General features: G+C 44.7%; 1 protein-coding gene across 3 annotated transcripts in view; it reads right to left on the reverse strand.

Annotated features, from left to right (window-relative positions):
• LOC125276110 (E3 ubiquitin-protein ligase TRIM39-like) overlaps positions 1–14872 on the reverse strand; it is a 39565-nt gene extending 24693 nt beyond the window's left edge. The window contains exons 1-8 of one of the 3 annotated variants that reach the window (XM_048203582.1): positions 14753–14872; positions 13507–13599; positions 12506–13059; positions 7506–7601; positions 6739–6972; positions 6509–6647; positions 5024–5050; positions 4139–4872 (exon numbers count right to left, since the gene is read on the reverse strand). In XM_048203582.1, coding sequence (XP_048059539.1) covers positions 4331–4872; positions 5024–5050; positions 6509–6647; positions 6739–6972; positions 7506–7601; positions 12506–13059; positions 13507–13579 — 1665 coding nt within the window. In that variant the 5' untranslated portion in view covers positions 13580–13599; positions 14753–14872 and the 3' untranslated portion in view covers positions 4139–4330. Of the gene's footprint in view, positions 1–4138; positions 4873–5023; positions 5060–6508; positions 6648–6738; positions 6973–7505; positions 7602–12505; positions 13060–13506; positions 13600–14752 lie in introns of those variants that run through there. The other 2 variants (XM_048203580.1, XM_048203579.1) reach the window with 2 other exon arrangements.
• Positions 14873–15106: the final 234 nt, after the last annotated feature.

A 15106-nucleotide genomic window follows, 5' to 3' on the forward strand; every position in this document is an offset into this window, starting at 1 on the left:
AGTCCCAGGTCGGAGTTTTTGTACACACTGCAGGCCTCAGCCTCAGTGTACCACGGAGGAAGCGTATGACTAGGGGGTCTCGACCCACCGAGAAACCACCCACAGGAATGTGATAAGCCGAAATGGCTGCAATGTAAACCTTCAGTGTTGAAGGGGTTAAACCTTCTGAAAATTTTTCTTGAAGGAACTGGAGCACAAAGCTGATAGGTGACTGGACAGGGGCCATATTACGTTGACTTCCTCGTGGAGGGAGCTCTGGATTGAAGAATGGTCTCCACAACCTCAGTTGAGAGACCGGAGTCTATGAGCCTTGCCCCCTCAGAGGCCAGGCCCACAGTTTCCATATTTCTGGGCGGGGATGGAGAATCGTGCCGCCTGCTTGTGACAGGAGATCCTGCCTGATGGGAAGCTCCATAGGGGAGCCGTGGAGTAGAGACACTAGGTCTGCAAACCATATTCTGGTCGGCCAGTACGGGGCCACCAATATTAGATCGACCCCTTCCTGGCGAACTTTTCCCAGAACTCCCGGGAGCAATGAGACTGGGGGAAATGCGTACAGACGCAGCCTCGGCCACGTCTGCAGCATAGCATCCAGCCCTAGTGGTGCTGGGTGCTTCAGAGAGTACCACAGAGGGCACTGGGTTGACTCCTCTGTGGCAAAGAGGTTGACTTGAGCTCGATCGAAAGTTTTCCAGATAAGCTCCACCACCTCGGTGTGGAGTTTCCATTCCCCAGGCCTTGCGCTCTGCCTCGACAGAGCGTCTGCCCCCACATTCAGATGCCCCAGAATAAATGCTGCTTTCACTGAAAGGAGCTTTCCCTGGGCCCACAGGAGGATGCGACTGGCCAGATTGCAAAGTTGGCGAGACCGCAAACCCCCCTGGTGGTTGATGTAAGAGACCACCGTCGTGTTGAAAGTACGGACCAACACATGGTGGCCCCTCAGGTCTGGGAGGAAGTGTTTCAGTGCAAGAAACACCGCCATCATCTCCAGCCGATTTATGTGCCAGGAGAGCTGATGGTCCTCCCATAGACCCTGAGCCAAGCGACCACTCATGATCGCCCCCCCAGCCCGTAAGAGAAGCATCTGTCGTAAGCATTACGCGACAACAAGGAGTCCCCAGCATGGGTCCCTGGGACAGGAACCAAGGCTTTTTCCAAATGACCAGAGAACGAAGGCATCGCCGTGTGACTTTGATCATGTGAAAAGGATTTCCCCTCGGGGAGAACCCCTTGGTCCTGAGCCACCACTGTAAGAGTCTCATGTGCAGAAGGCCAATAGTAATCACGTTGGACGCAGCTGCCATCAGACCCAACAGTCTCTGAAACTGTTTTACAGTGAGTGACTGGCCTAACTTCACCCCATTCACGGCCCCGAGAATGGAACTCACACGAGCAGGGGACAGACGTGCCTGCATCGTGGTAGAATCCCAGATTACCCCTAAATAGTTGGCAATCTGACTCGGAACCAGCACACTCTTTTTGGCATTGAGCCTCAGCCCAAGCTTTTTCATGTGCGACAGAACAACATCTCGATGTTGAACTGCCAATTGTTCTGTTTGAGCTAATATCAACCAATCGTCGATATAGTTCAGTACGCGGATGCCCTGGAGTCTCAACGGAGCCAGCGCTGCATCCACGCACTTCGTGAATGTGCAGGGTGATAGAGATAGGCTGAAAGGAAGAACCCTGTATTGGTAAGCTTCGCCCCCAAAAGCAAACCTGAGGAACTTCCTGTGAGAAGGATGGATGGATACATGAAAGTATGCGTCTTTCAGATCTATCGCCACAAACCAGTCCTCGGACCTGATCTGTGGGATAATCTGTTTGAGTGTAAGAAATTTTGAACTTCAACTTCTTTAGAGATCGATTTAACACACGTAAATCTATGATCGGACGCAACCCTCCATCCTTCTTTGGAACAATGAAGTAGCAGCTGTAAAAGCCATACATTTTGCTGGGAGGAGGAACACTTTCTATAGCTCCTTTTTGCAAAAGCGTCGTAACTTCTTGTTCCATAACCAGAGACTGCTCTGGGGTCACCACCGTGGGAAGAACCCCATTTAACTTGGGCGGTCGAGAACCGAACTGTATTCTGTAACCCTGCTCTACCATGAGCAGCACCCATTTCGAAATGTTCGGAAGACGTTTCCATTCTTCCACAAATTCTACTAAGGGAACCAGTCTCTCGAGACTGGTCTCTGGTGTTTTTTGAGCACTTGGCTCGTCTATCTGACGCGACGCACCGGCAGACAGACAAATCAGGCGCTGACCGACCCTCCTCGGAGGATCGGTGGAGACCGTTGCGCCCTGACGCACACTGGGTGGCAGGGTTGGCAGAACGGCCCCTTGAAGGTGCCGAAGGGGAACGCATATCAGATTTTTTAGTACCCGAACCCCCCGGAGGGGGCTGCCCTCATGAGTCCCAGACGCCTGGTGTCGCCTGTGTCAACCGCCCCGGTCCCCAAGATCTCTGCGGGGGAGCACGGGTGGTGACACTGGCCTTTTGTTGCGCTCTGTGCACTGAGGAGCCGGCAATCGGCCGAGACTGCTCCTGCTCAGCAGCCTTGGGGGGAATACGATGGGGAAGGGACTTCTGGAAGGCCGCAGATTGTTTGCGTGTCTCCTGGAACCTATCGACGACAGTGGAGACTGCGTCGCCGAATAGGCCCACAGGAGACAGCGGCGCATCCATAAGAACGTGCTTGTCTTTCTCTTTGATGTCAGAGAGATTGAGCCACAGATGCCTCTCCGTAGGCTGCCATTGAGCGGCCGATTGACTTGGCCGTCTCCTTGGTGGCCCGGAGAGCTAAATCTGTGGCCTTTCTTAGTTCCTGAATTGTTTCAAAGGTAGCTTCCCCACTCTCGTCGATCTCCCCCAGCAGGTCAGCCTGATAAGCCTGCAGTATAGACATTGTGTGCAGGCATGCAGCAGCCTGACCCGTTGCCGAATAAGCCTTGCCCACCAAGCCCGATGTTGTTTTTAGGGGCTTAGTGGGCAATGTCGGGGTCTTAAGCGACGACGCATACTCGGAAGTGTCTCTTCGACCCGAGGCATCACCCCATAGCCGTGGTGTTTCAGCCCCATAATATTGCTGTATAGAGATGTCTGGGGGCTGAAAACACGATATTGGACAGGTCTATTCCACGACCTCGACACCTTGGTGTGGAGGTTGGGAAAGAACGGCAGACCCCGACGCTGGGGTAGTGACCGCGTGGGAAGGAAGCGCTCATCTAACTTGCTCTTAGGTTTACTTTCACTTTTCTCCGCGGACCAGTCTATCTTTAGTTTATCGACTGCCCTGGTCACCGCCTCCAGCAGCTCCTCGTAGGCTGGAGACGAGGATGGCGAGTCCTCATCTCCACCCTCGACGCCCACCACATCAACCTCCTCGGAGGAAGATATGTTGAGCGTCTGTGTCTCCCTCCGGGGGGAAGAAACCGCAGCGCGTGCTTCCACCGCCAGAGGAGAGACACTGGGTCCGGCAGGTAAGGGGAGCGATAAGGCTGGGCCCGTCTCTCCCCTCTCCGCCAGATCCATTTGTGATCCCCACGAGTGCAGCCTCCGCTGTGCCTCGGCAGCAGACCCGCGGGGAACACTCGCCGCGGCGCCCTCCTCAAAGAGCACCCGGCGCAATCGCAGCACTCTGAGAGTGAGCCTCTCGCAATGCACACAGACAGCTCCCTCGAGAGCTGCCTGTGCATACTCAACTCCCAGGCATTTCACACACATCTCGTGTGTATCCCCACCCGAGATGAATCGGGTGCAAGGAGGTACACACTTGATAAACTGCTGCTTATCCGCCATTATATATATTTTGTCTTTTTAGTGCTTAGAAACTCTTGTCCTTGGACGAAGAGAATCACTGTGTGTAATAATAACAGGACAAACAACACTAAATAAGACAGACAAGATACAGAGAACACTTGCTGAAGACAGCAGAAGCTAGCGTTCTTTGTTCTGGGTATGCTTTATAGTTTCCTGGTCCGTGATGTCACCTGCCTCTGACGTCTCATTTCCTCATTGGTTGGATACAGAGGTGCTTCACGAACACATAATGCAGAGGGTTCCCATCACGTCATTGACGTAGCGTCGATAGTTCCCACGAAAGGGAAACACTGTTACTAGTTGCATTTTTATGTTAAGATTTTACAGTTTCACTTTGTCAAGTAGAGACATTTTATTTACATTAAAAAGATGTAATTATAGCTTACAGATTTTAAAAACTGAAAAACAAAAAATTACAAAATAGCAGCACAAACATAATGTTTTCATATTTAATTATTAAGATCATTACATCATCTATTTCATATTGGGGTGTAAATTCATTTATTGTATGACAGGTGTGATGATCAGTGGAGTTGAGTTTTTACCTCCATAATTAAGTTCTGGACTAAAAAATGGATAGAGTTTCCCAGTGAAAGACTGACCAGTGAAAGAGTAGATATAAGAGCTGGACGCCACATCATAAAAGGAGACCAGACCCTCCTCATAATCCACAAACACACCGACCCACTGCGGCTTCACTCTCAGACACAGAGAGACAAGAGAATCAGCAAAGGCTTCATATTCATTCCCATTCCTCAGAACCACAGTCCAGAATCCATCACTGGGTCTCAGTGTGATCTCTCCCTTCCTATCAATGAATTCACTGGCCACTCCTAAAGTCCAGTCAGTCTTTTCCTTCACCTGCACCTCAAAATAAAATCTCCCTGAGGAGAATCCCTCCTTTCCCAGGACATTTGAATATCTATCAAATCGCTCTGGGTTGTCTGGGAGTTTCTGTCTTTTGTCTCCACATCTCACTTGTTTTCCATCATCAGACAGGATGAGATTAGGATGAGCTGTATCAGGATCCAGAGTCACATCCACTGGGAAAACAGAGAATATGAATCACAACTTAATACAGATATTTTGTGATGATGTTTTTAATATTTAATCAGTGTTTAATCATCCTGTAGGTCAGTAATGAAGCTGTGAGTATATGAATGTAATCTAGTGTAGTTCAGACACACACTGTACCTTCATACTGCTGCATCCTCTTCAGATCTGTAGAGACACATGACAATAAAACATCATCAGATTTTTTTACATGTTTTATGTTCATCATGTTTTATCTGATCAATGTTTGTGTCTCTGCTGATATTTAGAGAATCAAACAGAAACTCTTATTGCTTTGAGTTTGAGCTCTTAATATTTCTCCTTTTAACAAAAAGATATAACTTTGTAAATGTTTAGCGAAATGTCTTATGCAAGTTAATTTTGTGTCTAATGTTAGTCATTTCAGTTTTGGAGTGGATTAGTGTTGTGGGTATTTAGTAAATACAAATCTATAAACATTAAACTTAAATAAACTTCAAATTAAAGTCCAGCACTACAAAGCTGTTTGAGCAACAGGTCTGAAATTCTCCTCTAAAGAAGAACGAATGTGCATCTTAAACCCCTGATGTCTATCAGTTTGATTTTCTTCTGCTAAACTAATTTTTATCTGAAACATATTCACAAAACTTAGATGAGACAGCTGAAAAACAACAACAGAAAATTACAGAAATTTATGTTTCTTTCTGTAGTTTCTCATCTAAATGTGTTTTCAGATGTATTAAAGTCTCATGGTTGTAGTTTCAGGGATGAAGCTTCTAGTACAATAATTTATACTATATGAAAATGAGCTGCTCTCTTCAAGGAGAACTGTGAGCTGATGATAATGAGACACAAACACATGATCACAAACTTCTCTTATTTCAGCTTGACCGACTCATTCTTCATTACTATCAGTGTTGGGGGAAACACATTACAAGTAACACGAGTTAAGTAATTAGATTACTTTTTTCAAGTAACGCATTACTTTTAAATTTACAACAAAATATCTATTACTATTACTATTAAATTTACAACAAAATATACTTTTTCAAATAAGTAACATAAGTTCCTTTGTTTTCCTGTGTAATCAGCAGTAGTGTCAAACTCAGAATATTACGCAAACCTGCATCAATTAAATGTTAATTAAATGAGGTATTTAATCTCACTTTTTTAAGGAATGTATTTGCTGCTGATCTTCGATGATCCATTTCAACTATACTAATAAGCAAAATGACTTTAGATAAACATCACATTTCTGTTTCATTTTTTGTTGTTTTTATTGTTGAAGAGTCTCGTATTTTTTTCTCCTGCGTCCCCGCACAGCTGAAAGTTTAGTTTGAGCTGTGCCCTCTACTGTACAGGTGTGAATCTGCATTTCCACCAGCCTGAGGCTTATTTCACTTTGGATGAAAAGCCTTTTTACATTTGCCAAAAATAGAACTTCTAGATTTTTTTTTTAATTAAAAACAAAGAAGCAAGAAAATGTAATGCAAAAGTAATGTATACTTTCCATAAAAATGAAGTAATGCAATTAGTAATTTTTTTAGGGAATAACGCATTACTTTTAAAAGTAACCTTCCCCAACACTGCTGTTATTTAAAGATGATAAATATATGTATCTATATAGTGTATTTGATATTATCATACCAGTTTGTGTGAGTTTCTCCTGTAGAGTGTCCTGCAGTTGAGTCAGAGCTCTCCTCACAGTCTCCAGACTCTCATCAGTCTTCACACTGATCTCAGACCAGTTCCTGGTGTTTCTAGAGCTGCACAGGGATGAGTAAATCTACAGCAGGAGAGATGAGAAATCCTTCAGCATGGGGAGTGTTATGGTGTCATATACTGCATTATCATTGATCAGAGAGATGTTGACTGACCTGTAGGAGGTGGAGGTGATCTTCAGTGTGTGAGAGCTGCTCCAGCTCAGTGTTTCTCATCTTTAGCTCAGTGATCTCCTGCTCCAGCTCTTCAATGAGCTCTTCCTCCTGTTTCTCCGCTGCTTTCTGCTGCTCCTCCATCATCTCCAGCAGTTCAGTCTGACATCTCTCAATGGAGCGGATGAGATCAGTGAAGAGCTTGACACGGGCTGCTTTCTCCTTCTCTGTGTTTCTCTGCTCAACCAGGACAATCAACATGTTATTAGTGGTGTTTACTAAGTCAAGAATCAGTGTTACTATTGCTCATACTTCAGTGTTTTTAGGAGGTTTTCAAAATCCTTCAACTGAAGTATTAAACTTCATCATACACCATTTGCACTGAATGATTCCTGAAATCATGTGTCTTGTTGAAGAGAGGTGTGTTATTGTCTTACTAAGTGATCAAGTAATCACAGCATGGTTGATATTCAGATCAACAACGCGATTGTGAGTGTAATATTGCTTATACAACAATTCAATGAATAAGTTTATATAAAGTAACTGACATTTTAGACAAATTATTGTCAGTTACATCTGAAAAGAGGTTCAAACGTGCTCTTGTGGTGAATGAATCAACAAATCATTTGAGCGAATAAATCAATATTCAAAATACATGACTCATTCATAAAGACTGTCACTTGTCGCCCACACCAATTACCTCCCCCACTGACAGGACTGGCTCGAATCTATGTTTAGAACTTCATATAATTACATTATTTTAAACTCACTTTTCTGATTTCTGCTGAGTGTTTGACCTCTTGAATCTTTTTGATTCTGTCCTGGATCATCTGCTGCACGTCTTTCTGTGTCTTCATCAGTTGAGTCTATAGACAAAGAACAACACACAATATGTTTTCATAACTGATTCATTTATATTATAGAGCATGCGATTCCTCATTATAAGATACCTTTAACCCTTTGATGTGTACAATCACACCAGTGTGATCAGTCTTGGCTGGTCCTTGGAGACCAGTGTGATTAGAAAGTTCAATGCATAACGTGATCAACTGCCAAATTCAAATATGCTTGCACACTTTGGCTGGCCAGAGACAGACGCGTGCAGCGCTTTTCATATATCACATATATGCAGTGTTTTCAACCAAATAGTGTTTATTTTAGGTTTCAGGCATTTAAATACACATGAGTACTAACAAAACAATATATTTAGAGTTTGTAAAATACACAATGATGTCTATAGAAGCGTAAATAACAACCCTTTCCATTATAATTAGACCACACATTTTATTCATATCAGATACACATTGTGTAAGTAACTTTAAAGCTTACTCTATTCTTCACCAGTTCACCGGCTCACTTACTTTCATGTATTTTGGGAGAAGTGGATGAATTCACATGTTGTAAATCATCTCGGTTATGTATGTAACCTTAGTTCCCTGAATAGGGAACGAGGTGCTGCATCAAATGCTTTGGGAACGCCTGCGTGATTGCGTCGTGAAGCACGTATGAAATCAGTCCAATAGGGTGACAGAATGTCATAGGCGGGTGACATCACTGACCAGGAACTATAAAGCCTACCCGAAAACACACTCATTCAGCTTCTGAATACTGAAGCAAGGTGCTTACGGGCATGCTGGGAGTATGGCAGGGCAACGCAGCATCTCGTTCCCTATTCAGGGAACTAAGGTTACATACGTAACCGAGACGTTCCCTTTCAAGGGAACTTGTGCTGCGTCAAACGCTTTGGGAACAACAATCCCCACGTCGCCATATGAGCAGCTGGTCTGTGTGAAATCGATGCGCACACTAGGACGATAGCACCTGCGCCCCTGGAGCGGAGCTGAGGTCCAACTCATAGAACCTCATGAAGGTATGTGGCGAGGACCAGCCTGCCGTATCACAAACTTCCTGCAGAGAAACTCCTGACAAAAGTGCTTTGGAAGCAGCCATACTCCAGGTCGAGTGAGCTCGGACAGCCAATGGTGAAGACTGACCAGCCGACTCGTAAGCAAGTGAGATGGCCTCAACCACCCACTTGCTCATTCTCTGCTTAGATGCAGGGTGACCTTTCCTAGGTGACCTGAAACAGACAATCAACTGGTCAGATTTTCTCTACAAGGCAGCTCTGTGGACATAGGCATCTAATGCCCTGACAGGGCACAGCAGATTAAGCTTTTCCTGGTCTGACATCCAAAAAGGAGGAGGACAGAGGCCTCACAGTATTAGTGAGGACCTTAGGAATATAACCCAGTCTTGGATTTAACCATGCCGGGCGCAAATTCCAAGCACGAGGGAGATACCAAAAGGGCTTGAATGTCTCCAATTCTCTTGAGAGACGAAATAGTACAAATATAGTTTTAAGTGTGAGAAACTTCTCAGGGACTTCTTCGATAGGTTTGAAGGGGGCCAGAGAAAGGCCTTGTAGTACACCGGCCAGATCCCAAGCTGGTACCCTCGTGCCACGAAGGAAACGAGTAATAAGTGGGTGTCTCCCCAAAGATACACCACTCAAAGGAGCATGGTAAGCAGCTAAGGTCACCACGTACACCTTTATTGTAGAGGGGGATAGCCCTGTGGAAAATCTTTCCTGCAGAAACTCCAGCCCCACACCAACACCAACAGGGCAGTTAACTGGGTCCCACTGGTGATTTCCACACCAAGAAGTGAAATATTTCCACTTCAAGGCATAGAGTTTCCTCGTGGAGGGAGCTCTGGAGTGGAGGATGGTCTCAACAACCTCAGTTGAGAGACCTGAACTCATGAGCTGGGCCCCCTCAGAGGCCAAGCCCATAGTTTCCACTCCGGGCGGGGGTGAAGGATCGACCCGCTCGCCTGAGAGAGAAAGTCCTATCTGATCGGAGAATTGTCCAGCAAAAAAGAAAAAACTTGGGCCGGCCAAAACGGGGTTACTACCAACAGCAGGACCCCATCCTGGTGAACTCTCTCCAGAACTCCCGGGAGCAGCGCAATCTGGGGAAATGCATACAGGCGTAGCCTCGGCCATGGCTGTACCATAACAACCAGCCCCAGAGGTGCTGGGTTTGTCATGGAGAACCATAATGGACAGTGAGTCGTCTCTCGAGATGCAAACAGATCCACTTCAGCTCTGCCGAAGTTCTCCCAAATGAGCTTCAACACCTCGCGGTGAAGTTTCCATTCCCTGGGCCTCAGCCCCTGCCTTGACAGGATGTCTGCTCCCAAACTGAGGTACCCTGGGATGCAAACTGCCTTGATTGAGAACAGTTTCCCTTGGGTCCACAGGAGGATCTGATTAACCCCTTCTGTATAACAGGTGTGATCTCAGACCCCCCTGATTAATGTACAAGACCACCAATGTGTTGTCTAAACGGACCAGCACATGATGGCTCCTGAGGTGTGGAAGGAAGTGTTTCAGGAACACCGGCAGCATCCTCAGGCGATTTATATGCCAGGGGAGATGATGGTCCTGCCATAGACCCCGAGCAGAGTGACCACTCATGATAGCCCCCCAGCCCGTGAGGGATGAATCTGTCGTTAGCATGATGCGACGACCAAGAGCTCCCAACACCAAGGTTGTTTCTATACGACTAGGGCACAAAGGCATTGCTGCGTGACCCTGATCACATGAAAAAGATTCCCCCTCAGCGAAAAACCCCTTGGTTTTGAGCCTCTACTGCAATGGTCTCATGTTGAGCAGGCCAAAAGGTATCCCATTGGACTCTGCTGCCATGAAACCTAACAGCTTCTGAAACTGTGTAACAGTGAGTGACTGGCCCAGCTTTATGTCTGAAACAGCTGGGAGAATCGATGCTATGCGAGCAAGCAACAGACGAGCATGCATGACATTCGAATCCCATACCACGCCTAGATAAATGGTTCTCTGAGCAGGAGCACACTTTTATTTATGTTCAGCCTCAACCCCAACCTTTTCATGTGGGTGAGAACAACATCTCGATTTTGAACCGCCATCTGCTCTGATTGAGCCAGAATCAACCAAATGTCAATGTAGTTAAGATGTGGATGCCCTGTATGCGCAAGGGTGTCAGAGCCACGTCTACACCTTTGGTGAAGGTGCGGGGTGACAGTGCTAAGCTGAAAAGAAGAACCCGATATTGGTAAGCTTTGCCCCCTAAAGCAAACCTCAGGAACTTCCTGTGTTGTGGGAGGATACATACATACATACATACAGATACACATACATACATATATACATAGGTTGATCAAGTTCTCAGATCCAACTTGCCCTTTGAGGACTTCACCTGTGAGCGTTGCCCCACCCCCCAGCTCCTTGGAGGGGGAGTACGGGTAGCAACGCTCTGTTTCTGGTGTTGTCTGTGCCGAGTTTGTACTCGGCCTCAGCTGCTCCCGGACAGCAGCTGCAGAGACCTGGGTTTGGCAGGGAAGAAACTGCTGTAGAGCTGAAGCTTGTTTCTTTGATTCGAAAACCTCTCGGTGACAGTAAAGATAGCGTCACCGAAGAAGCCAGAAGGGCTAAGCGGAGCATCCAAGAGGAAGGTTTCTATATTTATCCCTGTAAAATTCAACCATAAGTGCCTCTCCATGGCCACTAGGGCTGCCATAGACTGGTCAATAGAATTGGCCATCCCCTTGGTGGCACAGAGAGCTAAATCAGCTGCTGACGCAGCTCCTGGATGACATCCGCCCCCACTTCTTCACTTTCCCCCAGGTCTCTTAGCAGATCAGCTTGGCATGCCTGCAAGATGGACATAGTATGCAGACATGCCGCAGCCTGACCTGCAGCCGAGTACGCTTTGCCCACCAGTGCGGAGGTTGGGAAAAAACGGTAAGCCGCAATGTGGAGGTTGAGCTGATCTAGATGGAAAATATATTTCATCTAATTTGCTCTTGACTTGCAACTCTTGTTTCTCGGCTGGCCATACAATATTCAACTTGGCCACAGCATGAGTCAACACCTCCACAAACTCCTCACTACCATGAGACTGAAGTGGCGAGTCTTCAGCTTCACCTGTTTCCACAATAACAACATCCAACTCCTCAGAACTGGATGTCATCAGTGCAGCTGCCTTAACCAGAGCAGAAGAAACTACAGTGCGTGCTTCCTGACTCTGAATAGAGACATTAGATCCAACAGGTGAGGGCTGAGATAGGGCAGCGCCTGTCTCTAAACCGTCTGTTAGATCAATCTGCGAACCCCACAACATCAGGCGCCGGTCTGCCTCGGCAGAAGCAGGACCCGAGCCGTGAGAAACATGAGCTGAGCCGCTCTCCTCAAAGAGGTCTCAGCGGGAGCGCAGTGTTTTCATGGGAAGAAGATCACAATGCTCACAAGCAGCTCCCTCGAAAGCAAACAAATAACACACATCTGGTGTGTATCTCTGCCCGTAATGAAACGAGGGCAGGGATGAACACACTTTCTGAAATGCTGTTCGCTCGCCAAAATAATAATATAGTGTTGGTAGACAGACAACAATAAATAGGACAAACGATTTCACATGTAGCGCTTGCTGAAGACACAGAAGCTGAATGAGTGTGTTTTCAGGTAGGCTTTATAGTTCCTGGTCAGTGACGTCACCCGCCTATGACATTTCGTCACCCTATTGGACTGATTTCATACGTGCTTCACGACGCAATCACGCAGAGGCGTTCCCAAAGTGTTTGACGCAGTGCAAGTTCCCTTGTGTGTTTTCTGACAAGCAATGACGCGCCACCATCGAAACAATAAAGTGATACATTCTAAATAATGGTCACCTTAAAAAAACTCAGGCTGGGGGTTCAGACAGAATATTTTAGTTTTGTCAGTAACTTCTACCTTCTTCTCCTCACTCTCCTCTTCTATAGGAACAGTGTTGTGGTTCTTGTGGTCTTTCACAGCACACATCGGACACACACATGTCTGATCATCTCTACAGAACAGCTCCAGAGGTCTCTCATGTTTCTGACATATATAGTCCTCCAGATTCCTCACAGGATTGATCAGTTTGTGTTTCTTTAAACCTGCCACTTTCAAATGAGGATACAGGTGAGTTTCACAGTAAGAGCTCTGACACACCAGACACGACTTCAGGGCTTTCAGCTTTCCTTCCTCACAGATGTCACACAGAACTTCAGGTTTTTTCTCAGGACTTTTCTTTTTATAGTGATCTACGAGCTCTCGGAGTGTGGTATTAATCTTGAGATCAGGTCTGATCTTGAATGTTTCTTTACAATATGGACAGTTGCAGGTCTGGCTGTTGTCCCAGCACTTATTCAGACAGGTCTTGCAGAAGTTGTGTCCACATGAAGTGGTGACTGGATCAGTGAACACGTCCAGACATATTGAGCACTGAAGCTCCTCAGTCAGTGGACCACTGGAGGATGACATCGCTGTAAAGAGAAATGAAGAAGATAAATCACCAACACTACTAGTCTAAAGTTTGGAGGCGCTTGAAAAACACTGAATTCAAGTTTCTCATGGTCTTAGAGTTATTTTGTTTGAAGGAGTTCTTTGTAAATTATTGAAATTATGATGATGAAGATGATGATTTTATTATATGAATGAGTTAAAGCAGATAGAAAAAGAAAAGAATCATCAAGTTTAAAAAGAATCCTCATGAAGTTGGTTGAATGTAAAGAGCAACTTTGAAGAAATAAAATATGATTTTCCAAATATATAAGAGATCATGTACAAGCTGGTCATTACTGCAAAATGAACCCAGACAATCTGATCAGTACCCTAATGTGAAGTAGTACTGTATATTTTAAATATCACCATATGAGAATAGTTAAAGTCATTCATGCACTAATTCATTCTTTTCTGGGTTATTGACTTACATGGAGGATTATTGTCAATACTGTTTCTCCTGGATTTTCTTGCTTTTGTTGATGTTGGTGAAGATTCTGCCATTGTTCTTTCACTCTTCAAGCCTTTTCATGAAATAAAGAAACATATTATATTTCACAATATAAATTATGATCAATAGACTTATCTAAGCCCATTTGCTCCAGTTCTGGCAGGTCACGTCAGTCAAACGTGCATCAGCTGACTCCCAGTTGACTTACGTCTATCACAGCATCCATATATAAGCTCCTCAGTATTATCAGCAGCTATTGCATTTCTCAGGAGCAAATTACCCTCCTCCATCCCCAGCTCCTCCTCTCTTCAGTCAGTTGGCCTTATGATTCCCCTGAATCAGACTAAATCTTGAAATATGTTTACATGTTAAATTATTGACATTAATTATTTCTCCATATGTTGGTTTTGGTCTGTTTACATAAGGGGGGTTATTGCTGCTCTCCCTGCTCTTATCCATGCTAGGCTGCATGAATGTGCAGGGAGGTCTTGCCCAGAACAGAACCATACCCCAATACAAACTCTATGCATTATCAATCATATTTGACGATAGTGGTCCTGACAGAACTGTATTTGTTTCACACACAGTATTTGGTCACTCAGGTTTAAATTAAATCTTGGCTCAAAAGTCAGATTTGAGGTTACTTCATATTCTCTCATGACCATTTAATAAATATTTATATTAAAGTATTAAAATCTCATTGATAGTGAGAGAAACACAATCACTCCTCATACAGTGATTGACTCAAACTCACTGAACAATCTGAACTTTGACCTGCTGTTTAGATCAGAAGCAACAAGCACAAAGTAGGTTATATACTTACCTATGAATAAATATATATCTCCACAAAATAAACATAAATATTGTGTGACCAAGTGTAGTTTGTATGACTAAGTATAGTTTTAATGAATATAAATGTGATTTTCAGCTGCAGTTCAGCAGGTTTGTGTTCAGTCTGTCTGCAGCTCATTTTACTTCCTGTTTCTTTAGTCTTTATAATGTGACAAAATGACAGAAACACCAAACTTTACAACTAATCAAATGACATACTTTTAATACAATTCTGATAGCATTTCAGTGTAGTTATCAACTAAAGTAGTTGAGTATTTGACATGCTTAAATCTGATTCAGTTCAACTCATTCCAGTTTGACATAAACTCTACTAAACCAGATCACTTCCATTAGAAACCTGTTCAGCTCAATCTCTCTTATATTTCTATCATTACCTGTGAGTATCAGATGTGTCCACAAGACTCTTTGAACGGATCAATAAATATTCTGTTGTTTAAAGAGGTTGATCGTTTCAGGCGTCCATATTGATCAAGGTTCACTTTCTCTGAATCTCTCTGAACTCCAGTGATGTCAGAGCTCCTCCTGTATTTACACATTTACATTTGTCTCTGTGTTCAGTGTGTTTGGTTCATGAGTGTCTGTTTGTATTGGGCCTGATTTTTCAGATTAATCTCAGTGTTTGTATATATAGCCTATACAAATGGAGCAAAGAAGAAATATTTGTATGAATTTCTAAATGTCTTTTGTGATCCACAGAAGAAAGTCACTCAGGTTCAGAATGACATGAT

Source organism: Megalobrama amblycephala, linkage group LG9, assembly GCF_018812025.1.
Source record: "Megalobrama amblycephala isolate DHTTF-2021 linkage group LG9, ASM1881202v1, whole genome shotgun sequence".
Classification (NCBI taxonomy): Eukaryota; Metazoa; Chordata; class Actinopteri; order Cypriniformes; family Xenocyprididae; genus Megalobrama; species Megalobrama amblycephala.